At 38.1% G+C, this 25,118-nt stretch overlaps 1 protein-coding gene across 6 annotated transcripts in view; it reads right to left on the bottom strand.

Annotated features, from left to right (window-relative positions):
• Positions 1-2,669: 2,669 nt before the first annotated feature.
• LOC109064592 (talin-2-like) overlaps positions 2,670-25,118 on the bottom strand; it is a 45,200-nt gene continuing 22,751 nt past the window's right edge. For 3 of the 6 annotated variants that reach the window (XM_042760024.1, XM_042760023.1, XM_042760025.1), the window contains 50 exons: positions 24,837-24,992; positions 24,574-24,675; positions 24,295-24,371; positions 23,765-23,945; positions 23,423-23,536; positions 22,709-22,817; positions 22,304-22,512; positions 21,672-21,770; positions 21,428-21,595; positions 21,047-21,341; positions 20,440-20,606; positions 19,381-19,509; positions 19,154-19,267; positions 18,940-19,053; positions 18,696-18,830; positions 18,172-18,300; positions 17,959-18,061; positions 17,450-17,658; positions 17,049-17,168; positions 16,615-16,812; positions 16,389-16,528; positions 16,207-16,300; positions 16,031-16,120; positions 14,743-14,865; positions 14,475-14,618; positions 14,201-14,362; positions 13,956-14,096; positions 13,688-13,869; positions 13,423-13,555; positions 12,742-12,843; positions 12,465-12,635; positions 12,239-12,385; positions 11,998-12,099; positions 11,758-11,877; positions 11,498-11,644; positions 11,215-11,384; positions 9,063-9,246; positions 8,817-8,942; positions 8,609-8,677; positions 7,969-8,085; positions 7,413-7,598; positions 7,199-7,306; positions 6,983-7,088; positions 6,863-6,868; positions 6,460-6,584; positions 5,610-5,735; positions 5,412-5,474; positions 5,148-5,330; positions 4,887-5,012; positions 2,670-4,648 (listed from right to left, as the gene is read on the bottom strand). In XM_042760024.1, the coding sequence (XP_042615958.1) occupies positions 4,520-4,648; positions 4,887-5,012; positions 5,148-5,330; positions 5,412-5,474; positions 5,610-5,735; positions 6,460-6,584; positions 6,863-6,868; positions 6,983-7,088; positions 7,199-7,306; positions 7,413-7,598; positions 7,969-8,085; positions 8,609-8,677; positions 8,817-8,942; positions 9,063-9,246; positions 11,215-11,384; positions 11,498-11,644; positions 11,758-11,877; positions 11,998-12,099; positions 12,239-12,385; positions 12,465-12,635; positions 12,742-12,843; positions 13,423-13,555; positions 13,688-13,869; positions 13,956-14,096; positions 14,201-14,362; positions 14,475-14,618; positions 14,743-14,865; positions 16,031-16,120; positions 16,207-16,300; positions 16,389-16,528; positions 16,615-16,812; positions 17,049-17,168; positions 17,450-17,658; positions 17,959-18,061; positions 18,172-18,300; positions 18,696-18,830; positions 18,940-19,053; positions 19,154-19,267; positions 19,381-19,509; positions 20,440-20,606; positions 21,047-21,341; positions 21,428-21,595; positions 21,672-21,770; positions 22,304-22,512; positions 22,709-22,817; positions 23,423-23,536; positions 23,765-23,945; positions 24,295-24,371; positions 24,574-24,675; positions 24,837-24,992 (6,750 nt within the window). In that variant the 3' untranslated portion in view covers positions 2,670-4,519. The remainder of the gene's footprint in view (positions 4,649-4,886; positions 5,013-5,147; positions 5,331-5,411; positions 5,475-5,609; positions 5,736-6,459; positions 6,585-6,862; positions 6,869-6,982; positions 7,089-7,198; positions 7,307-7,412; positions 7,599-7,968; positions 8,086-8,608; positions 8,678-8,816; positions 8,943-9,062; positions 9,247-11,214; positions 11,385-11,497; positions 11,645-11,757; positions 11,878-11,997; positions 12,100-12,238; positions 12,386-12,464; positions 12,636-12,741; positions 12,844-13,422; positions 13,556-13,687; positions 13,870-13,955; positions 14,097-14,200; positions 14,363-14,474; positions 14,619-14,742; positions 14,866-16,030; positions 16,121-16,206; positions 16,301-16,388; positions 16,529-16,614; positions 16,813-17,048; positions 17,169-17,449; positions 17,659-17,958; positions 18,062-18,171; positions 18,301-18,695; positions 18,831-18,939; positions 19,054-19,153; positions 19,268-19,380; positions 19,510-20,439; positions 20,607-21,046; positions 21,342-21,427; positions 21,596-21,671; positions 21,771-22,303; positions 22,513-22,708; positions 22,818-23,422; positions 23,537-23,764; positions 23,946-24,294; positions 24,372-24,573; positions 24,676-24,836; positions 24,993-25,118) is intronic. The other 3 variants (XM_042760026.1, XM_042760027.1, XM_042760028.1) reach the window with 3 other exon arrangements.

The raw sequence follows: 25,118 nt of genomic DNA, 5'->3' as shown, positions 1-25,118 counted from the left end.
ATCTCTCAGCACGCTTGCATTCATCGCCAAGCACCGTGCTGGCTTTAATCGACTGCGGTAAAACCCCCCAAATCTCTTGGAATCACAACGACGTGTCGTGTGGCACAGCTACAGCTGTCGGCCATGCCGCGAAGATACAAGCCTCACGTAACGCCTCTATTTGGGCTTTGCTACATCATTTAATCAATTTTCACTTGGGACTGAGGTTACTTAGGTGCAGATATCTTATACTTGCAAGTTAGAACAGATAATTTACTTCATATTTGTTCTACAGCTTTGAGCGTCATAATAGTTGTAATTTAAAGGTGTTTTTGGATAAGAAGATCAGAAGATACAGTCTTTCTACAAAGCTGAGGTGTTTGCCCTCAACATACAGGTCTTATAGGCTACTCTCACATTCCCACACCATGAACTTTTCTCCAGGAGGTTATTTTTACCCTTCCCCTCCTGAAGGAAGCACCTGCCACAGTCTCTTCTTAGCTGTTGTAAGACAAGCTTTGCTACATAGGCTACATAATTAATCTAATCTTGGATCACACAACAGTGTTTTTATCATTGTGTATTACAAATATAATTAACAATACTAATGAACTATGTGTACTTGTATATGCTTGTATATGCATATTTAGGGCTGTTATAGTAATTAATTATAGTAATTAATTTCTCTGCCTTAACATTAAGAGTTTAATGTGCTGAAGAAAAAAAACCATATGCACTTTGAATTGTTTCTGTGAAACTATATATTCTGTATGGCCTTGGGATGGATTATCACCTACACTGTTTTTATAAAAAGATTCCTTACAGTTGTTAAAAGAACAATTTTCTTAATATATCAAACATTTTATTAACATAGAGAACCTTCAGTGGAAAGCTTCCAAGGATGATAAAGGTCACAGAACCATAGACACCAATAAAGAACCTTGATTTCTAAAAGTGTAGTCTAGTTTCATTCTTTTCCTCACTGCTTTTCTGCAGTTAGTCTTTCAGAATGATCAGGGTAATGTGTTATAGCCGGAGACATTCAAGCAGACGCGCAAAGCTTCCTCTTGGGGAAAACCTTTCAACAATGCACTTATGCCTGGCACCTCAACCTGTTAAATACTTCTGATTCAACTTCAAGATTTTCTGAATGCTGCTAAACAGGCCATATACCTTTGTTAGGACTATTCTGTAGCATTTGAATGCTGTAATTTGGAGCAATATAATTTACAGAAAGCTGCAAAATTAAAATGTAGTACTAATGAAAACTGGTAAAACTGACAGGCTAACTGAGAGAGCAGAGCAACTATAATGGTGTAATGGAATTAAATCCATTATGTTGGCTCAAGAAATATCCCACATTTAACATATAAACAAACACAATCCTTCTCGTCCTTTGCCACAGAAATTATACAGACGGTCTAATGCTTGAAACTTCTGTTTGAAAACATCTACTGTTTGAGGAAATTTGACAGCTCTACTTGCCAAACTAATTTCAACTCTTATTGTACCAACTGTAAATCTTAAAACATGCATATCTGCTATGACCATCTCCCCACAGGGGACTAAAATTAGCACCTCCCTGAGTATGTGATCCCACCCAATATAGCCCCATACCCTCATGCTGACTAAGACATACTACCTCTGCCCTACCCCCATGCCAAAGACCAGTGGCTTAAAGGGACAGTCAGCTTGAGCTTAGTGCAGTACCGTCATACTGAACTGATCTATAGTGCCAGATTATTCCATCTCAGTTCACAATCGTAAAGAATAGCTCAGAATAACAGCATAACTGCAGAAAGGAACAAAACACGGAGTACTATGCTTTAAATGAACAAGACAATGTTTGTGTCACTCACTTTAACAAATCACTGAGATGTAAAGTAAGTACCAATTTAAATGTATGCAAATATCACAGCGTATTACTATATGGGGAGAAGGTACCTAGAAGGCAAACTTGCTTCTATTTGGCATCTTGCAAGAGATTTATAACCTTCTAAATTGAGACTATATTTATACTTCGAGATGACTGTGTAGAGCATTAACCCAAACTCAAACTCAGTAAAGGCAAGCTAGCAAAATATTTCTCCTTGTCTCAAAAAGAACTATTAAAATTTATACTAAAACTGAGTATTTGGCATCCTTTTTAGATGAACACATTTTAAATGGTTATTATTAGCAGGTAGCTATACCATAGCCTCTCAGAAGCCATCTATATTTGATATTACTTTTTACAACTTTACTACTAATTTTTATGATACTACACTTACCAGTATGCGTCACAGCATTTAAAATTATACTGAATGAATAAAGTATGAATACAAATAAAATTAATATTGATTATTAATAATATTAGTATTTATTAAAGTGATTAAACTAGTTAAGGGAAGTGACAGGTACCTGAGGCCCAAGTGTTTTTATAATATACAACTTCAATCAATGAAGAAATAAAAAATAAATAATGTTTTTGTGAAAGTCAATTCTCCAGTATATCATATAAGAGGAAACCTCAAAAAAAAAAAAAAAAAAAAAAAAACACATATATTTTTTTTATTGCAATAGATACCTCTCAAACACTGTTCAGTGCACAACCAGAAATTTCTATTTCATGGTTTCATTGCCAATTTTAATTCAGGCAAGGTACAAGAAAAACATTCTATACGAAAATGAACATAATTTGAAGAGAACTATACTTTGAAACCCTTTATTTTATGTTAAAATGTTCTTCCACAGGCAGAAGCTTTACATGTGTAACTTCCTTTATTGCAATGCTCTTGCAAGCAATCGCTCAAAGACACCCACAAATAAACAAGTCAATTGGTTCTCGAAAAGCAGAGTCACTTTTAGGACTTTCTCAATATTTTACGCTCTTCTTTAGTCGTCTAAACAATGCATGAGCTAGCAACGTTGATCATTTTGCAACTCTGCCATTAAATGTAATTGAGCATGCATAAGAAATGCAGTACAGTATGTGCTGTCTTAGCATACATATATTTGTTTATAAGCCATATACATTTACAGCAACATGAAGCAGACACACTTTCCAGGCAGATCTATATCTGGGGGAACTGCTTAAAGTGAGTTTCGTAGGCCGCTTTATGATAAAGACTTGTTGCAGTAATTTCCAAACTCCAACATGTACCCTTCTAACTCTGAGCATCATAGAGCACAAAGGTAGTAACAGATTAGCAACAACTTTGCTTCAACAAACACACACACACACACACACACACACACACACACACTATGGTGAATGCACGCCAGAATATAGACACCTGATCAAGTCTCCTACAGTCAGAGAACTCATACGTTCATTTGACAATGATAAACTAAGGCACTGAAACTAAATGTACATAAAGCCAGAGACAGAAGACTTGTTGTGATAAAGAAATAAAGCACTGAGAACAGATTTCCAGGGTTGCATATGACCAAAATACAAGCATAAAAGTCACATGCTAGAGCATAAGGCTAAAAATGAGAACGTCATACCAGCATCAAATGGCTTTGAAAATGTAAAGGACGTGCGAAAATCACTCAAAGCAGCTACAAACAGCACTGTAAAATACTGTAGTGGCCAGGAATTTCAGTATGAGAAGAAAAGTCTCATGTATAAATGTTCGAGTTACAGTATGTCTGGCTCTGCATTAAGTGAAGTGCAACACATTCATTCAGCCCTGTCTTTTTGAATGTATATCCCACAGACAACAAACAGAAGCAATTATTTTATAACTGAGCATACATTCAGTATTTGGATTTTATTCAATATTTTGCTTCGTATAACGTCAATTTTTTTTAAAGGTTTTAGGGGGTTAGAGGTGTAACTTCCACAGTACTTGTGAGGTTAGTATGCTCTTTCTCCAGATTTAATACATGAATCACATCCCGTCATTACATTCTCATAATGCACATGGGCAGCAAGAATAATTCAGTGGAGCAGATGCATTTTAGACTTTGCACATTTACTCACTTTTGTTTGTCTATATAAATATAGTTTATTTGTATACTTTGCGTACTTTGAAGCAATGAAAATGAAGCATAAAAAAAGTATCTCACCATTAAAAATGTACAAATGTTAAACATTCAACTGGAGTCTCTAACAGTCAGGTTTCTTTTCATCTTGACTTTAAATGATGTAAATATTAAAGTCTGCACCTTGTTTGAAACCCTAAAAATGCTTTGTTTTAATAAATGAGAACGAACAGAGTTCATGTATTTCTTCCTCAAGACAGTCTCAAACGTGTAATTCTGGCTGTTCTGAGCACACAGTTATGTGCTTCCAAAATCTTCATGCACACATTCACAAGTTCAGATTCATGCCAGAATTTCAAAGCTTCTTCATTAGGGTGTGGAGGAGGCATGAAACAAGACGGTCACCGTTTGAAATGTTCAAGAGTTTAAATATTTAAAAATTCACTGAATCAATAACCCTTTATCAATTCAGAAGGTGTCGCTTGGACTGCGCGATAGAGAAGTTCATCTGTGTCCTGAAGGCAAACACAAATGGTGGAGAAATTGATCAAAGGGAAGCCAGAATTTCTGTTTAGTCCTCATCCTCTCGGAGTTCACTTGGCAGGAACTTGTACTGCTGTTGTCTGATCTGTGCCAGCTTCTTACGAGCCTCTTCCAGTTCCCTCTCCTTCCTCAACATCTCCTCCTGAGCAGCAATAATCTGGGCCAAACAGACAAAGCACAACACAAATGAAATATGAACTGAATAAAGCCTAATTATATATATATATATATATATATATATATACATTTTTTTTCTTTTTTTTTTGCATTGCATTGCATACTTATGCGCAATTCGCTGTCTATATAAATATAATTTATTCATTTTTAATTGAAATAAAATATTATTAAATATTTATTGAATCAACCATAGATGGAATTCAGCCTGTAAATCCTACCTGAGCGATTCCCCCAACAAACCTGGTCTTGACCACCACATTATCATCATCAGTCTTGTTGAAAGCAGCTTTCTGGGCCGCTCGAACCAGACTGTCAGAGGCCCGTTTCACAGCATTGCCTGCAGCCTGCAGATGACACATAAGAAGTTCAAGAAATATGCCTATGAAATACATGTTCAATGAATACAGAAATTTAAGTAATAAAACATGTACAGTGCAGTTAGTATTTAAAATATCAGAATTAATGTAACTGTGTGTTACCTGTAGCCTCCTCATAGCCTCTGAATCTTGCTCAGCTTTAACCTTGCAGGCCACCAGCAGCTGTGCAGTGGAAGCAGCCACTTGTTTGGCAGAAGAGACAAGCTTTTCTTCACTGGCATGACCTTGGACAGATGCATTCGCTGCCTCACAGAGGTTACTGGTTGCTGCGGCAACCATGCGTGCCTGCAACAGTTAGCAAACAGAGAAGTTAGGAACATAACATGATAACATTTTATTGGCACTTTTTAATGCTTAAGGACTTACAGCAGATATTAGACCTTGGGACCACTGTCCATCATCCACAGCATTGGCAGGTATGGCTCCCACCTTCAGGAAGGAAAAAGATGGCCATTATGATTTTTTTTAAAACGGAGTACATAAAGTCAAGGAATGGTTGCTATTAATAATCATTTTACGGACTGATTAATAAACATTTTTATGGCTTACGCTATGTTTTCTTACCTTGCCCTGGGCTACGAGTTCTCTCTGAGCTGCTGAAGCTGATTTTACAAGAGCGCTGGTTGCTGCAGCAATAGATTTGGCTGCCTCAAGTATCTGGTCTTCAAAGTCTAAACTCTCATCAGCTTGCTGGAAAAAAAAAATTGAAAGAAACTGAAAAATACAGCGGTTATATCTTGAAGAGTTAATAAGAAATTGGTTCCCTATGTAATATATTATATATATATATATATATATATATATATATATATATATATATATATATATATATATATATATAAATAATAAATAATAAATATTTTACAGTCTTTTGCAGCTACTTATTTATTATATTTAAATTATATATAAAAATAAAAATATAAATATAAATATACATACAAACCTAAATATAAATATACCAAAAAAACCACTATAGTATAGTATATAATAACAATATACATAAATACACTACTGGTCACATTTTGTAATTAAACATTATTATTTTTATAAGTCTTGTATTCTCACTCAAAAAAATACAGAAAAAAGTAAATATTTTGAACTGCTTTCTATTATAATAAATTACATTGAAATAAAAATTCTGAATGAATTCTGAAGGATCAAGTAACACTGAAGACTGAAGTAATGACTGCTGAAAATTCAGCTTTTTATGTTAAAATGCAGCTTTGGTAAGAAAAAGGAGACTTCTTTCAAAAACATCACAAAAATCTTAATTATTCTAAACCTTTGACCACAAGTGTTCACATATTACATTACATTACATATAAATGCCAATATCGCAGAGCACTGCACAGTGCCCTTTCAATATGTCAATTTAGCGAAGTCTTTAAAGAGTGTATTAAGCCATGCACATTACCCTTGGTTTGGCTCTTGGTTTGAGCTGCTCAAGTTTCTTGGCTGCTGCTTCGATTGAGGCTGCAGCTCCCAATAACTCCGTTTCAGCGATCACAGTAGGATCCTCAGGGTCAACCCATTCAGTGCCTACACACACAATACACACACTTAACTAATGTTTGGCAAGGCCTGGAATTATCACAGGCATGCTGTAATAACTGAAACATGTGTCAGGTGAACAGGAAATGGATAGTGTTTTTTAAAACAAATCAAGCCTGAGAGTAATTAATTTTGTCACAGAGCTGAACACAAATGAAACACCGCAAAACAAATAAACAAGACACAAATGTGGTTAAATAAGAAAAGGTTCTAAATGATGATTGGAAATACGGAATAATTTTTTACTGGCATCTTGTGGTACTCACCCTCATCTTGAGTGAGACAGGAAAGACAGGAAACTTTACTCAGCACAGTATATCTCCAAACTACACGGAGTGAGCATGTTTTTGTCTTAGTGAAGGTGTGTGTTATGAAATATCTCTTACCTTTCATGGCCTCTGCTGCTTGAATCAGTTCAGTGACAGCTGCAGCAACCTTTTTAGAGAACATCACCAGTTTTGGTTTCTGATCACCTGTTGGCTTTTGTAAGACCTGAAATACATATATGCACAGAAAGAGTTCTGGTTAAGACCAACCCTGAACAAACGGACCATCAAAGCACCATGCAGATGCATTATGTGTGTAAATGACTGTGTTTGTACCTGTAGGACATGTTCTAGGAGGTCTATATATCCATTGGTACATTCAGTGCCGTATAACAGAGCTCTGTTTCTGACCTCCTCACTTACTTCCTCATGATACGCCGCTTGCTGAGGGGGAAATTATTAAAGCCCATTATGAAAGTCCACATCAAAAACACCTTCGCTAATCCATAGATGAAAAAGCACAGATGGACACAAGTACATGCACACACACCTTGCATGTGATCAGCATATCAGCTATGACCTTGCGGCTGAGGTTCGCTGTGGAGATGACATCTTCCTGTCTAGCAGAATTTCCTGCTGCAACTGCTTTGGCGGTTGCCGTAGTGATGCCCTTTGTCATGCGAATGAACTCCTCCGGAGTGGTTGATTTCTCAGGGGCTTCTTTAGATTGAAACAACTGATGACGACAATTGTTCATTAAATTGTTTTGTCACCACACTTGTATATATTTGAGCACGATTTGTACAAAACACAGGTCAAAATTAAGGTCAGTTTAAAGACCTGATGAGTGAAGTGATGTGTGGCCGAGTATGATGACCCATACTCAGAATTTGTCCAACTCTCTAACCATTAGGCCACGACTGCCCTAATGCCTGATGATTAAAGGCAGTCACACCGGACGAGAAGCCCAGCGCCCAGCTACGTCATGTTGTACTTGTTTTACGAATTGTTCTAGACACGGTGCTGCGCTTCTCGTCCTGTGTGAGACTGCCTTAACACACACACACAAAAAGTGCCTACACCGTTTTCTTGTGTGTTCAACTTACTGTGAGTTCCTGTTTGATGCACTCAATAGTGGCTTCCAGAGCTCTGGTTCCTCTTGAAGCCTCATCCTCCACAGCCTTCACCGTTTTCAGTAAGGATGTTACATTAGTTACCATAACCTGAACACACAAACATAAGGCATACATTTACATTTCACATCTGAAAACACCACATCCTCTGTGAACATTAATTGAACTTTTACAGAAGAACATCTGATGGCAAAATTCACTATTGCAAACATATCTGCCTTTGAAAACCAGACATTTTTAGACCTATTTTCTCCTATCCTTTCAATTTATAAAGACATATTGGTTTCGTTGACTGAAAAAAAAAAATATAAAATAAAAATAAATAAAAGCCAAAATATCAATAAATACTATAACAGTACATAAATAATCCTAAAATAACAATGATCTAAGGTTAATCTGGTAAAATTACCATTTATTTCATTCCTTAAAAAAAATGAAGGACTCCAAACTCATGCAGAAGTATGCCAATAATAGAGCATGTCGTTCATTTTATTGTAAAATATTTGGGACTAAGTGTGCAATGGGAATTATAGTAGCTGATGAAGAAGAAAACATTAATTTTCTCATTAATTAATAATCTGATTAATGGCACACACTGGAATGAGCTTCTCACCAGAACACTTTTACTCATATCTGAGTTAGGAGACATTTCCATCCGTGCAGCCAGATTTCTGGAGGACAACTGGGAGATTACAGTTTCAGAGACAAATATATAACAGCTATTTGCCTAGATGAAGTGTTTCTTACCAAGTTCTGTGCTCTTGAGGTAGGATGGAAAAGGGAGAGTAATATTTATGCAGAAGTGTTTTTGACTGTCGTACCTTGGCTGCACTCTTAAGCTGGAACATGGAGGGGTCATCTGCTGCTTTTCCTGCTGCACACTTGGTGGCACTAATGAGCTCAGCTAAAGCTTTAGCAACATCCTTCACTGCGTTGATCAGCACCACCTACGAGGAGATGAATGACAATAACATGCACATTCCAGAAAGATGACTTACCACCGGCTGCTGGCAAATCCCTGTGTTTGACTTCTCCTCTGTCCTCATCGCTTTCTCCATGGCTCTCACCTGTGTTTCTGGGTCATCCGGGCCAATGCTGGCCGCTCCCAATTTCACCACATCTGTAAGGTCAGTGATGGTCTTGGCAGAAGACTGGGCGGCCTGGGCCAGCTTCTCTTGACTTGATGCTGCACCTGAAACAAGGTTCTTGGTGTCCTCCACCAGCGCTTTGGCTGTCTTCAGAATATTCTCTCTAATACAAAGAGAGAGAGAGAGAGAGAGAGAGAGAGAGAGAGAGAGAGAGAGAGAGAGAGAGAGAGAATACATAAATGATACAAGTTTGATTATAATGCTTATGTACATATGAATGATTTCATATGGTGCCTTCTTGCATAGGTATTTGTTAGCATTATTCTTTAATACATAATTCTGGCTGGTCAACTGGATCTCCTGTGTTGTCCCATGTTTCTAGTATTACTACCCAGTCTCTTTCTTCTCACCTAATAGAGCAAATTATAAAATATACAAATAAATGCAATCAATAAAAAATTCAAAATAAATATATTAATAAAGTCAATATATAAAATAGGTAAAATATATAAAATAGATTTCTGCCTAAATATATATATATATATATATATATATATATATATATATATATATATATATATATATATATATATATATATATATAAAATTTTCTGTAAAGCTGCTTTGCAACAATTTGTATTGTGAAATAAACTTGAATTGAATTGAAAATTGAATTAATCACACTCCCTCAGTCCATGTCTCTCTTATAATACTCTACTCTACATAATGCAGTGAGCTTTTAATGCAGTAGTACAAAAAGTTTTCAATGAAGCAACTCAACGTTCCTCCGTTACTAGTTCTAAAGTGGCACTTTCAAATTAGTAACGGAGGTTTGGGCTCAGCTGTTAAAACTGTCAACTTAAAATTTGAATCTGTGATGGATGGAAGTAGTTCTGGCAAAAGAGGGTATTTGAAGGGATAGTTCACCCTAAAAACGAAAATTAGTCCAAGATTTACTCACCTTCAGGGCACCCTCAGGCATATCTGACACGACTCTTTCAGATGAATATTTTTCAGTTATATTCGACATTGTCCTGTTTGTTCACAGTCTGTTTAATTGCAGTGAATGGTGCCCTTGTTTCTGAATCCGAAAAGTCTCCATCCATCATAAAACTACTCCACACGGCTCCAAGGTGTTAATAAAGGCCTTCTGAAGCGAAATGATGCATTAGTTTAAGAAAAATATAGATTCTTAAAACTTTATAAACTGTACTGTCCAGCTTTGTCATTCAAGCAGTCGTGTTCACAACAAGTTGGTTGAGCATATGACGCAGGTGTAACAGAGGCACAATATAAGATCTGGAGAGAGAGTGACGAACGCAGATGCACAGAGAAAGCAAAACAAAACACCTGTCACAAACTTATTTAAACATCCTGGTTATTGACACGAATTTGACACACCATTTTAATTAAAACTGACACATTTTACTTGTTCACATGGTTTCCTGTGGTGTAAACAAAACTTGGTTCTTGTGAGACTACAGTCTTCTCCCCGGATCTTATGTTGCACCTTTCGTTACACCTGCGTCATACGCCCGACCGCCTTGTTGTGAACGCGCCTGCTTGAGCGACTGGAAGCTGGACATTACAGTTTAAAAAATTTTAAGAATCGACAACCAACGCAATGTTTTGCTTCAGAAGGCCTTTATTAACACCCCAGAGCTGTGTTGAGTAGATTTATGATGGATGGATACTTTTTTTTCGGATTCAGAAACAGGGGCACCATTCCCTGCAATTATACAGATTGGAACAGACAGGACAATGTCCAATATAACTCAGAATGTGTTCGTCTGAAAGAGGAATGTCAGACATGCCTAGGATGCCTTGGAGGTGAATAAATCTTTGGGTCATTTTCATTTTTGGGTGAACTATCCCTTTAAAGACACTCCATTGTTGTTTCTTATGTATTTACGCACCCATGCTGTCGAACTGTTGTATAAACGCAATATCATTACCATATCGCATGACTATATATAATTATTATTATTGTTCTGCTTTCAGAATATTTTATTTTATTTTTTGGACCAATGTGTCCAAAATGTTTGATTTCTGCCAATAATTTTAATTTCAGTACATCACCAATGTCTGCAGACTGTAAATTACCCCATTGTACTATATATTTGTGTGATACCTGTGATCAGCGAAGGAGTCTGAATCGTTCTCAGCATTGAGTGTGCCAGCAGAAGCAAACATAATGGTGGTGTCCAGGTCAGCGATGATGCCTGACACAGCACTGCCTGCAGTGATACAGGCTTGAGTGCCCTTATTACCAGCTTGCAATGCTGAGAGCACCATGGACACCTACAGAAAATAAACCATTAAAAAAATTAAACCATTAAAAGAAAAAAAAAACCTCTCAAGACAGGAAGCTGTGTGTAATGCATATCATTAGGGTGTGTTGTGCATTTCAATACCTTCTCAGTGACAGTTCGTGCACACTCAATAAGTTCTCTCTTGGTGAACGAGTCAGATGGACTGATCTGCAGTGCTCCAGCCTTCTGAACGAGCACAATACAGCCATGCCCCAGTTCCTGCACTCGTGTCTTTATCTGGACGCCAATCTACAATCACCAACAAACACAAGGGTCAGCATGTGTGTGTGTGAGAGTGTGTGTGTGTGTGTGTGTGAGAGAGAGAAATACAGAGAGTGACCGTGCATTTGTATGTAGGTTACCTCCTCTGGTTCAGCAGTAGAGGCAGCCAGACGTCCCTGAACGGCAAGCTGGCTGTAGTCTGCAGTGATATGAGATGCCAAACTGCCCAGATCCTCCGGAGCACTCACTGATTTAGTGATCTAAGGGAGAGAATGTTGGAATACCATGAAATTGGACACTAAAGTCCATTAATAAATCATTATGATATGAAGAAATATATATATGAAACACATAAAATGTAGAAAACTATGATTGCTTACCATCTCCTGTGCACTGACAGCAATAGCTTTGGAGTATCTCACCATGGTGGTCTGATATTCCACAAATGAACCTTCTGGTTCTGGTGGGGTACCTTCACCTAACTACAGGATGACAAGACCACTGAAAGGTTTTACACGGCTTAAAAAATGCAAAACATTTAAAATGTCAAATATTTTTTATTTAATGGAATTATAAAGCATATCAAGGCAGTTTATAATGTGAAAATATGTGGGTTATTACTTTGCCCATGGCATCAGCAATCGAATCCACCATGCCGCTGACCATGCCAACCTCACTTGCAGCTTCATTCAGCGTCAGCAAGAGATCATCAACAGCTTCCCTCATTAACTGTGCAGCTTCTGCTATGGCATCATGGGTATGAGCCGCCTGAAGACAAATGAGTTAATGAATCTGTTGAAAGATTGAAATTATATGTAGAAAACACACATATGAATGAAAGAAGTACCTTCGGGTTTCCACCACCTTCTTTGGCAGCGTACAGCATTTGTAGAGCAGACTCAGCTAGAGTCTTGGTCTGATCCAGAAGGTTCATCTGCTGCTGATGATCCAAGATTTTGGATGCCATGCCCATAGAAGCTGAGACCAGAGGAGTGAAGTAACTGACCAACTGAGAGACCTGAGGGACAGACGTAGGTTGGAGTTAATACTTATGGCATGCATCAGGGTTGAAAACTATAATGACAAATACTTTTAGACTGTAAAGGGTCTACAACTTTAGTCACCTTATGTCCCAGCTGGGCTGCTTCTCCTTTTGCTGCAGTGGAAATCGGCTCAATCAGGTGACCCACCTCCTGAACAGATGATGTTAACTGCTCCTGCAAAGCCTGAAACATACAATAGTTCAAGACTCCCAGTTAGAAAAAAACACTTTAATTTTTCTATCCACACATAAAAATATTGCTACAAAATGTTTTATCTAGTAATTTTCTTATTATGTGGGGAAAAATGAACCAACAGCTTTCATTCAAAGAGAACTGATATTGACGGAGATAAAACATCACTATATTACTATATATACTAAGTACAACACACTACAGTATATTAAAGCCACATCTAAATGTGACATTTATTATAATGAGTTTATGTGAAAATTTCATTTAAGTGAACTTTAATTAAAGTTCTAATTTTTGATGTTCTGCCAATTAAATGTTTAAAATGATTGCTTTCAATGTTACTTCAATGTTAAATAGCAGTTAAATATAAATAATTGTATCATTAGAAATTGGAAAAAAATGTGATTGAGGCAACAGTTTCAGTGATACTTACCTTCATTCATAGTACCTAGTAAAAAGATGCCATTAAAAGAAAATAGAATTTAAAATGTACCATCTTTATGTTGTTTCTACATTAACTTGGAGATTTTCCAGAAAAATACTACAGAAAATACAGAGGTGAAACTTTACCTCATAAGAAACTTCGTCTCTACGAGAAAGATTTTGGCTGACAGCTGCAAGAGAGGCCTGCTCAATATCTCGGATGCATTTATTGATATTTTCAATGGCGGAGTCACATTCCTTCTGGCCAGGGGCTTTATCCCTGTAATATAAATCACATGATCAATTTCTAAAATTTGGAAATTATTTAAAAAAAAAAAGAACATTCATAGTAGCTCATTTTTATTCTGCATGTTTCACACAAGCTACAAAAATGTGAGAATTTGTATGTTACCTGATAGCCATGATGAGGCTCTTGATGGAGTCCGACACGTTGCGTGAATGGCTCGCCAGTAATGACCAGGTTGGTGGATCTTTAGGGTTCATAACCAATGACCTAGCAGTCTTCAAAAGATGGGTGGAACTGTCAAGCATGGAGCGTGCTGACTGGATGATTGGCTCCTGTGCAGCTGAACCCTAAATTGTGAGTAGCAAAATATAAACAATTAACAACAAAAAGGACACAATTGTGAATAACATTCCAATGAATAAGAACCTCATACCTCTCGACTTATCTGTGCAGGAACACTAGCAAACTCTGGATTGGAAGCAAACGTGGTTAGATTGTCAACAGCTTCAATGAGCGGCGCTGTTGCAACACGACATTTCTCACGGTTTTCCTCTGAGAAATCTCCATCCAGTGCCTATGGTGGGAGAGTGAAGAGGGGAAATGATGTTAGAGAGCAAGCATTTGATGTCACTGGAGTGGATAAAAGTTGGATTCATTTATAAAGAGGAGTGGTTTAACCTTGATTGTTTTGACCAGGCTGGCTGTGCTGTTGGCCACTTCTTTGGCTGACTGCACAAAGTGTCTTTTAGCCACAGGGTTGGCAGTCTTAGAAGAGGCCAGTCGGCAAGCATTACACAGCGCTGAGGTGTGCTTAGCAACAATGGTGGCAGCTGACAGCACCTGCAACATGCATGTGTTATAATTTTGGCCTTAAAAATGCAGATGAAGATGTTGCAGAAAGACAAGCTCTGGGCTTAAATCCAAACACTACATGCCCGATGTCTGACACTACCTGTGAAGGACTACTATCTGGGTCAACAAGATTTTGGCAAGCCATCCGGATTGCCTGATTAGCACGAGCGAACTGGATAGGATCCACTAAGCCTGGATGTCCGGCTTGGCTGTTGGGGTCAGACACACCCACTAGGTAAGAAGCCTAATGACACACAAAAAACAAGTGTGATCAGTACATACACAAAGACAAAGTGTTCAAAGGTAAAAAATGTATAATTGTTGTGCACAAAGTATGACATGGAAGGACAAAGCGGGTAATTTCTTACCTGTCCAGCTGCTTCGGTCAGTCCACACAGAGCTTTAGAGGCTCCACCCACACAGTCTCCAAACGCTGGAACATCTCCTGTCTTGCAGTTATGTGAGATCCCGGCCATAGACTCACCGAGTATCTACATATCAGAAAGAGATGGATTACAGATTAGTTATCAGTTAATGAATAGTGATTTGCATTAACGCATAAAGGCAGGGTAGATGATTTGGTTCAAAAACATTTTTGTCATGCTGGTTGAAAGTCTCTTCACATCCAGATAACAATCAGTAAGTTAAGTGGTCTAAATGTATTTAAATGTATTTCTATCGTCTATGGAAGGTGTAGGACCATAAAATCATCCAATCATATCCCTCCGTCCGAGGACTACTATAGGCTGTCCTACCTGCCTATCAATGTATGTATTTGCCTACCTCTGCACACCCTGTTTGCGCAGACATGATATGCCATCAGTGCATTCTGTTACGCTATTGCAGACCGTGCGGGAACGAAAGCATTATTGTAATATTATACATTTTGTATTATCATGTTTTCTCACCGGTGAATTAGACATGAGATAATTTGACAGTGTTGCATTCAACTTTCCACCAACGCCGTCTCTCATCATGTCGCTGGTTAGCCTCTGGTCTGCCTGCGCACGTTCATGTGTTTTGAAGGAGGTATGGCTTTGGATATGGCTTTATTATAGCTTTCAAAGCTAGCTTGCTATTGCTAGCCTCTCTGAAATCGCTTACCTTACCTTTAACTGTATATACATGCCAAACGAATATTTCCAGTTCAGCATCTTAACAGCAATTTTGCCCATTTAGTATGTGAGATTCACACTGAAAATGCTTATACTACAAACGCCATTATGTACTTTTGTAATAAGGTAAGCTACCATTCAAAAGGGTAGGGTAAGTTAAGACTTTTTAATGGTTTTGAAAAAAGTCGCTTACACTCACCAAGGCTATTTACTTGTTCAAAAATACAATAAAAACATTAATATTGTGAAACATTTTTACAATTTTAAACAAGCACTTCATATTTTAATTCATTTTAAAATGTAATTTATTCCTGTGATTGTGCAGCTGAATTTTCAGCAGTGATTGTTCCAGTTTTCATTGGCACATGACTCTTCAGAAATCATTTTAATAAGCTGATTCGGTGCTCAAACAACATGTAAAACGTTAAAAGTTTCTTTGTTTGTAACTGTATCAAAAGTTTAAATAAAAAATTGCAATACAGATCTGGATAGCATTCCAAGCCCAACCTCTAATAGTTAATAATAATTATGTTTCTGTTACCTTAGAGTTCTCCATGACGCTTTCAATGCAGTCAAAGTAGGAGAGGTCACTGACTGGCTCATTTGGGTTATCCAGCAGGCCCCTAACAGCCTGTAAACCAAAAAAAAGAAACAATATCCAATTTTCTAAATATTAAAAGAAAATTCTTAATAGCATGCATTGTTTGTATATAATACCTCAAGCTCTCTTAGAGCATTGTCACATTCCCTTTGTCCTGGGGCATTCTGGGTACACAGTGTAATCAGCTGATTGATGCTGTCAGTCACCGTTCTGAATAAACAACGCAGGAGAGTGAAGTTACAAATACAGGAAGAGCAGCATATATGAAACATGCATGAATACACATGTTCTGAAGTACCTGGCAGCAGCAGTGAGCAGGTTCTTTGCATTGCCTGCTGCAGGGTCCACAGATAAAGATTTGGCAGCCAACAGCAGCTTACTGGAGGCCATTGAGATGTTCTTCAAATTCCCAATCACCTGCATTTGATCATCCTTACTCTAAAACAACCAAATATTACTTATTATTTCAGGAAAAGTAAGACTTATTCACATTCTCATGTTCTATCCTGCTCTACACATAATACCTGGGTGTGGCCAGCCATCTCAATACCAGCATCCAGAAACTCATCAAAGTCCTCACTGAACTTTCCAGAAGCATCTGCAAGCCGGCAAGTGGTCCCTCTAGAGGCATGGACCACATCACCTGCAGACTGGTTCAGATCGGCTGCAGTCTGGTTCAGGTCACTCTGAGCCTCCTGGAAGGTCTTACTGCAGGGAGGAAGCTGCAAAAAAATCAAAATAAATGTAAAAAAAGTAACAACACTCAACGACCTCAAACACATGAGGACTGTGTACATTTATTAATTGCATGCACTATATTGAGGACAGTGAGTGTTCATTAAGCGATAGAACAAATTTTCAAGGTACAATATTTGTGGAGCATTTTTATCAATTTGCATTAGCATTTAGCACATTGGGTGATGACAAAAAACAAAAAAAATCCTTGTTTGTAGCTCACCGTCTCTACAAGTAGTTTTTTGCTGGCTTCACCGATGCTTTTCAGAGCCATATCAACATCCTTTTGTCCAGGCAGACAGTTCACACATGCATTCAGTGAGTGGGACACAGCCTTTGCTACCTAACACACAAAACAGAGACATACATATCAATATATATATATATATATTAAGAAAAATAAAATTATTACTTCTTTCGGTAAGGAAACATTAAATTGATCAAAAGTAGTTTATTCTTGAATTTCAGTTTTGTGGTACTGCTAACATTGCTGGCTCCTCAATGATAAATGATGCATGCATTTCCTAATTTCTAAGCTAATATTTTGAATAATAATTGCTAAATGATTCAATTTAATGTAATATTAAAAAAAGACAAAAAAAAGACATCTCTTCCCCCCCTCACCTGCGCTAGCCTCTGTTGTATCTCTGCATCACCAGGAGCAACCAGCGCCTCCCTGGCTTCAGAAATTAATTTAGCTGATCCTTCCATAACCTCGCGAGCAGAATCCAGCATGGCTGCGGCTCCAGCAGGGTCTGATGTGGTGGCAGCAACACCCCTCGCAGCCTGTGCTAATGTCTTAAGAGCCTGGGCAGTTTCGCTGGCAGCTACACCTGTGAACACATACAGTTCATGTTTGGAAGTTTATATGTGTGTGTATGTGTGTGTGTGAACCAGAATGTATGTTTGTTTGTGTTAACATAGCTATATTTAAAGGAACAAAACAGTTCCTGGAAGTTTACTTAATTTGACAAAATCTATCTTTAGGAACATCCTCAAATATAAATAAAATTAGTAATTTTGTTTGTTTTAAAATTAGTAATTATAATTAGCTTTACATAAAACAACGGAGCTGCAAGGCATGTCCCCATTTAGCCAAATAAATGCGTTGTGTATGAGGGTGAGCGTATTACCTGTGTAATGCTCATTTCCCTGTGCTGCGCAGGTAAGCAGTTGGGCCATTGAGGAACCAACAGCCTTAGATGTGCCACCCAAATCCTGAGTGCATTTTTCCAACTAAACCACACAAATTAGACCACAAAATGAACGTATAACAGTTGATATGTCTATTTTTCAAGGACAAAATAATCATAGCATCACTGATAATAAAATGGGACTAAACTCACTGATTCCCCAGGTAAAGGTTTCAGATGTCCCTCGGATGCTGCCATTTTAGCGTCCTGGAGTTCATTCTTCAGTGTCTGCACAGCTATAAGGGCACAGTCGATCTCCATGGGGCCACATGCCTCATGAGCCTAGATATCACATGACAGGATTTGATTAAGGTATAGTCCAGTCAAAAAAATGTCACCAAACATGTATGACTCTTTTTTTTCTGTTACATAACAGAAAAGAAGATATTTTGAAGAATGTCGGTAACCAGACAGTTTCGGTTCCCATTGACTTCCATTCTATTTTTGTCCATACAATGAAAGTCAATGGGAACCGAAACAGTTTACCACATTCTTCAAAATATCTTTTGCCTTCCACAGAAGAACGTCATCAAGGTTTGGAATGACAATAGGGTGAGGAAATTACAGAATTTTCATTTTTGGGTGAACTGTCCTTTTACAGTAGTACCAAAAAAAAAAAAAAAACTTTTGTATCTTCTACTTATAAATGACATGTGTGGAGAAGACAGATTCAGTACCGTCTGTGCAGCAGTGCGCAGTTCAGCCAGGCAGGTGGCCAGGTTCTTTGCACACTGTCCAAGCTGCATGGCTGCTGCCTGATCCGTCACAGTCGGCACAGACGACTTCGCTGAAGACACTATCTTATTTCCAGGCTGGAACATGAAATTAGAGGTTTTAGTATTGAAAGAGCACTTTTAAAGAATAGTGATGTTATCAGATGAGTGACAGGTGATTAGCATCAGTGAATGGATTGATGGTTACCTGAAGGAAGTTCTGACTGGCAATGATGAGGGCAAGTTGGGCACTACCATCCTCTGGCTGCCCCTGACTGCCCCTCACACCCTGCACCAGCTGAGGAATATGGTCAGCTACAGCCTAACCCACATGAACACAATAATACAGAATACACTAAACACAACAGTAGGACTAACATTACTAACACTTTGGAAATTCTGTAACAAATACTTATACAAACCCTGCAGGTTTGAACAAGTTGTTGGTGGGCAGCAGAGTTCTTGTTAGAGGCTGCTGCATTCTGGGATGCTGCAATGGTTTGAGTTGCAGCAGCAGCAGCTTGTTTAGCAGCGTTCTGGAAAAATTTAAAGCAGACATTCAGCGTAGTGTTGTACTGTCTTAGATCGCACAATCCTGTCTAAATTCAATTACTTTTCTCATAATAAAAATCATAAGCAAGTCACTGACCTCTAGTCTTGTTATGAGTTTCTTCTTAATGGCGTTTTGTGCAGCAGCGTTAGTGGCCACACGCAAGCCCTCCGCAGCCTCCCGGAGCTTCTGCTGCTGGTCTTCATTTTCAGGGTATGCAGCAGCTCCCTAAACACACACACACACACACACACACACACACACACACACACACACACACACACACACACACGTACCAAGTCTACTGGTTGTCTATTAGATCCCAGATTATTAAAGAGAGAGATGCTAAAGCGAAGATGCTCAAAATAATGTGATTAGTGCAAAAAGGTCTTCAACTTTCAAAAAAAAACTCAAGCATTTGTATGAGCTAGGTTTAATAATATAGGACAGTGGTTCTCAACCAGGGGCCTGGAGTCGGGCCCACTATTTAATCAAATAAAACTACAAAAAAGTTTTAAAAAAACATAATAAAAAACTTTTTATAAACACAAAATATAAAAAAAAACAAATTTTTGGTAACACTTTAGATTAGGGAACACTATTCACTATTAACTAGTTGCTTATTGGCATGTATATTACTAGCATATTAGCTGTTTATTAGTACTTATAAAGCACATATTAATGCCTTATTCTGCATGACCATATTCTAGATCGCTAGAACCTAAACATAACTACTAGAAAAACTGCCTTGCTTACTATCAATAAGAAGTAATTAGGAGTTTATTGAGAGAAAACTTTAACTCGTTAATTAATTATAAATAAGTTAATTAACTCTTAGGTTTACTGCAACAATGTGATAGTCTTTTAACCTCAAACCTTTGGAAGATAGTGAATATTAATCAAACTCTATTTTGTGTGTTTTTTTATAATTTTAATGTAGATGTAAACTGAAAAACAAAGTTCTTGAAACATCTTAAGTAACAAAAAATAATTATGGTTGATTAAATATCAATTTATCAGTTTTTACTAAAGTTAGAAAACAAGCAGTTTTCTCAGAATTACAGCAAAAAAAAGTTGAGATCTACTGATATAGAAAACTGGAGAGTTAACATATAGTCAAATACTGTTTTTAATGTGAGCCAAGATTTGCTAACACACCTTTGCAGCCTCAACCATTCGAGCAGTGGCATCTGCAAGCAGTTTGGCAGCCGCAAGGAGCTTCTTGGAGTTGTTCACATCCACTTCCACCTCAGCATCTGATCTCATGGCATTCACCAGGTCAGAGGTCGCCTGGGCAAGAACCCGCGCCTGTCGTACCATCTCACCTATGGAACAGAATAGTAAATCTCTACTTTTACAAAGCATAGAGGAGCTAAGCAAATAAATAAACAAGTAAGACTACCAGTCATTGTACTGACACTGGAGTCAGTAGGTTTTTGTTTTGTTTAGTTTTAGTGAATACATTTATTCTTAAAGGACACATTAAATTTAAATGAAAGTAAAGACATTTATACAGACTTATTTCAAATAAATATTCAAATATCACCGTTTCAGTTTTTAACATTTATTATAATAAGAAATGATTCTTGAACACAAGATCAGCATATTAAAATGATTTCTGAAGGATCATGTGACACTGAAGACCAGGGTAATGATGCTGAAAAATGCAGCCTTGGTGAGCATAAGATACTTTTCCAAATTATTAAAAATAACCTTATCAACTCCAAACTTTTGAATGATAGTGTATATGATGCACTCATCTTACCAGCGTCACCCATGTTGCAGAAAATACTTTCTGTAACTGTCATGATGGTGTCCGTGGCCTGGTCGTAGCGTCCAATGGGTTCCCCGCGTGTGGCGTAGTTCCTCACGTGTGCGATGAGATCACTGAGAGCCTGTGTGACGATACCAGCCGCTGCGCTGACGGCCTTCAGAAGCTCTCCATCACTGGTAGCTGACAAACAGGCCTTCACACAACCTTCCACTGAACGGTCCACCAGCTTCCCTGCTTCTATCAGCTGCTCTTGACACACAGGGGAGCTGATAGTAGGGCTCACAACCTGATAAAATAAACACATGAGTGAAAAAAGGTTATGCATAGGTTTATTTAAATCAGTCTCTATTAGCATGTGTATGTGAACTCCACCTTGGCACAGGCCACTAGTTGGGAAGTGGAGAGGGCGCACTGGGTCGCAGCTGCAATAACCCTGTTCTGCAGGACGCTGTCTTCAGAAACCTGCGCCACGTTCTTAGCCTTCAGAACCATCATGGCTGCTGCATTAGCCACGGCTTTAGCTAGGTTCATTAGCACATCCTAAAACACACGCACACATACGCTCAGGGCTATAAAAACACAAATCTACCTTTTACCTCAAAAGACACTTGCGTACCTGGAAGCGCTCGTCTGTTTCATTCTCTCCAATCTGTCTAAGCAAATCTCCACTGGCTTGACCGATGCTGCCGGCTGCAGTCAGAACCGTCTGTCGCGGCTGCATGAGAAAACACAACCACACACACCATTAAACATAGGCATGTCACTCAAAATCTTTACGGTATCAACATTGAACTGACTTGTGCTGAATTATGACATTGACTTTGTAGAGCTACTTTGCAGCGGAATTTGAATTTGTCCCATATTTGATGAGGTTTGCATCACTGATTGTCATTTTCTTGTGAAGCTGCTTTGAAACAATCTGTATAGTATAAAGTGCTATATAAATAAAGGTGAGTTGATGGCAGTGTAAGTCAGTTGAATTATGATTCAATTTAATAATGAAATTTAAAAAAAAAATGTATCTAATAAAATTTTTTTTTTTTAAATCCAAAATGCTTTGCATTTTGACAATTAAGAAAATCATAAATAAAAAAAAAAAAAAAAAAAAAAAAAATAATTATTTTAATCATATTTGTGTATCTCAAGATGAAACCATATAGTGCATAAAGAAATGTAAATGGCATTCCTACGTATATAAATTTTGGGAAAATAGATAATGATAAATCGAAGCACATTCTTTGCTCGCACCTCTCCTGATGTAGGCTCCACAGCGTTAAGCAAGTCAGATACAGCTCCAGTGAGGGTCTTGGCAGCCCTCATGAGGTCCTGCCCACTGCCCACCTCATCCTCCATCAGAGCCGCCAGCAGCTTCACACCTTTTGACATCTCCGTCAGATTAGAGGAGATGGTGGTTATGGCACATCCTACTGCTGTATAATCTGTGTCTGTCGGGTCCCCTGGGAAAAAGAATAGGAAACTCAGTCAAATCACTGCACCGCAGATGAAGCTTAAAGCTCTTAATTTTGAAAGACCAGTCAAGGTTTTTTCTTGTATTGACAGTGAGAAAGAAAGAAAGAAAAAAAAATATATATATAGTAAGTGTTGTGAAACATCTTACTAATTAAATAGATTTTAATACGGCCAAGGCCTTACCAGCAGTAAGATTAACCACAGAGGCAGTTCCGGCAGTGATGGCATCCACCTGAGAGTGAATATCATGCTTGGACTCATCCATCTTGTTCTGAATCCACATTTTAGAAGCCTGAAATAAAAAAAATTTAAAAAGTTAAAAAATTAGGTATAAAAAGGTTAAAGTTAAAACTTCAAAAGTACAAATTAAAGTAAAAATTAAATAAAATAGTAATGGGTACAGGAGAGTAAATGTAAAATTGTGTCCAAGATAGGGCTGGGCGATATATCTAACGATATGATCATGCGCATCTAGTCAGTAAATCTGGTTCCTTGATTACCACTAAATCGCCATCACCTGCTTTCAAATGGAGCAGCATTTAATAGACAGAGCCGTAGATCACTGACAAGGTACGCAATATCGCGTTGATTATCGAAGGCGATTCATCTGGGATAATGAACACAATATTGCGTAGCTTGTCAGTGATCTACGGCTCTGTCTATTAAATGCCGCTCCATTTGAAAGCAGGTGATGGCGATTTAGCGGTAATCACGGAACCAGATTTACTGACTAGATGCGCATGATCATATCGTTAGATATATCGCCGAGCCCTAGTCCAAGATGTGTGCATTTTCTTACTATATCATCACAAATAGAGTTCACTTTCAAAATAAAATAAAATATTGGTAATGGATACAGGAAAATAAATGTGAAGTGACATGTATGCATTTTCTCACCATGTCATCTCCCAGTGGTGGCAGCTCTTCCACCTCCTCTAGGTCTGACTGTGCCTGCTGCACCGCTTGCATACTGGTGTTAATGGTTCCCACAAGAGCCTGCTGTGCTGCACTCTGATCGCCCCAATTACGGATGGCAGAATTCACACATTAATCCACCAACAGATCCACCAAACTGTGACAGCTCTATGGTCAACCTCTATGTGTTATGTAGGGTCTGATGCTGATATGCTGCTAGACAGCAAGGTGGCCTATGGCTAATATGAGGTAAAATGCTGGACTTTAATGAACTTTGCTGATTAATTGGTCTATGAACATGAGCATTTGTATATGTGGACTCACCAGTGGTGGCATATGTCCAAGATGCATCTGTCCAGTGGTGATATGTTGTTGTGGAGAGGGCATGGTACCCATGTTCAGAGTTTCTGGGCCAACAGAACCGGACCTCAAGATCCCAGGCAGTGCCACAGAGCCATGCTCTACTTGCCCAACACGGTTAAACTGCTGCTGTAATATAGTAGATCTGTGATAGACAGATAGAGAGGAAGGGACATATAAAGATAAAAGGAATGACAATAAAGTAAAAAGGTTTTTATGTTTGTACTACAGCATTCAGCGGTTATTCAAGAAGAGAAGATGCCAGCACTCATTAAAACAAGCTGAGTATAGAAACTGTGTGGAACAGGTAACCTCAGCTCCATCTAGATAAACAGAGTCTGAGATAAGGTGATTTTTTCCACTGTGAGTTTCCTGTAATGCTGTACTGGTCTGATTACAGAAGTATTTCCAAAGACAACTGGCAAGAAATGACAAAACCTTGAAAGGAAATATGGTTCTTATCACTGACGACTCACAATTTGTGCGTGTCTTACTTTTTGGGAGAAACAGATTCCTCTAACATGGTGGCCTCCTCATCTCCCTCTAAACCAAAGCGGTCCTTGCTTTGTTTCTGTAGAGAAGTGAATAGACACTTTATACAAACTTTCACATAAGGTATAATCTGGTAACACTGTGCATACTGTTATCTGAACACTGTTAATGTTTAATACGAAAATCATTCGTAATCCAGGAGAATCTCTTTCAGGAAAGCACATGAAACAAATTGTTGAATATTTCATGAGGGAAAAGCAGTTAAAGGAGTAAATACTGGCCTTCTTGAGAATGATATCGATGTACCCAGCTATAAGCTGAGATATCTGCTCGCCCTCAGTGGTCTGAACAGAGAAGTAGCTCTCCTGATACTCCCCGAAATCCTGCATATGGGAACAGAGTTCACACACACACACACACACACACACAGATTACATTAAAACAAAAGTGACAGTAAAAGAAAGCACAGGAGGTGCACCTGAGATATCGGAGCCATCTGCAAGTCGAATGCAAGTCTGTAAGAATATGTATGTTATGCAAGTACCAGTGTAAAGCTCTTAGGTGAGGCGGCCCATCTTTTCACTGTAGTAAGTGGCCACTCCTGAACCACATCTTTGGTTTTCTCATCCACTCTCATCACTGATTCTTTGGTTATACCAAGCAGCCTTGGGACCAGCTTATTTTTACTTTTCATTTTTTCCTGAGAAACAAAATCAAACACAGAAAGAAAGAAAAAAAGAGTGAGATTAATCCACTATGTCCAGAACAATAAAAATGGTCCACCAAAATGTATAACAACACATATACATCCACAATAAAATTCTTC

Source organism: Cyprinus carpio, chromosome A7 (genome assembly GCF_018340385.1).
Source record: "Cyprinus carpio isolate SPL01 chromosome A7, ASM1834038v1, whole genome shotgun sequence".
Lineage (NCBI taxonomy): Eukaryota > Metazoa > Chordata > Actinopteri > Cypriniformes > Cyprinidae > Cyprinus > Cyprinus carpio.
The sequence above is the reverse complement of the archived record's forward strand: the minus strand, read 5'-3'. Positions and strand labels throughout refer to the sequence as shown.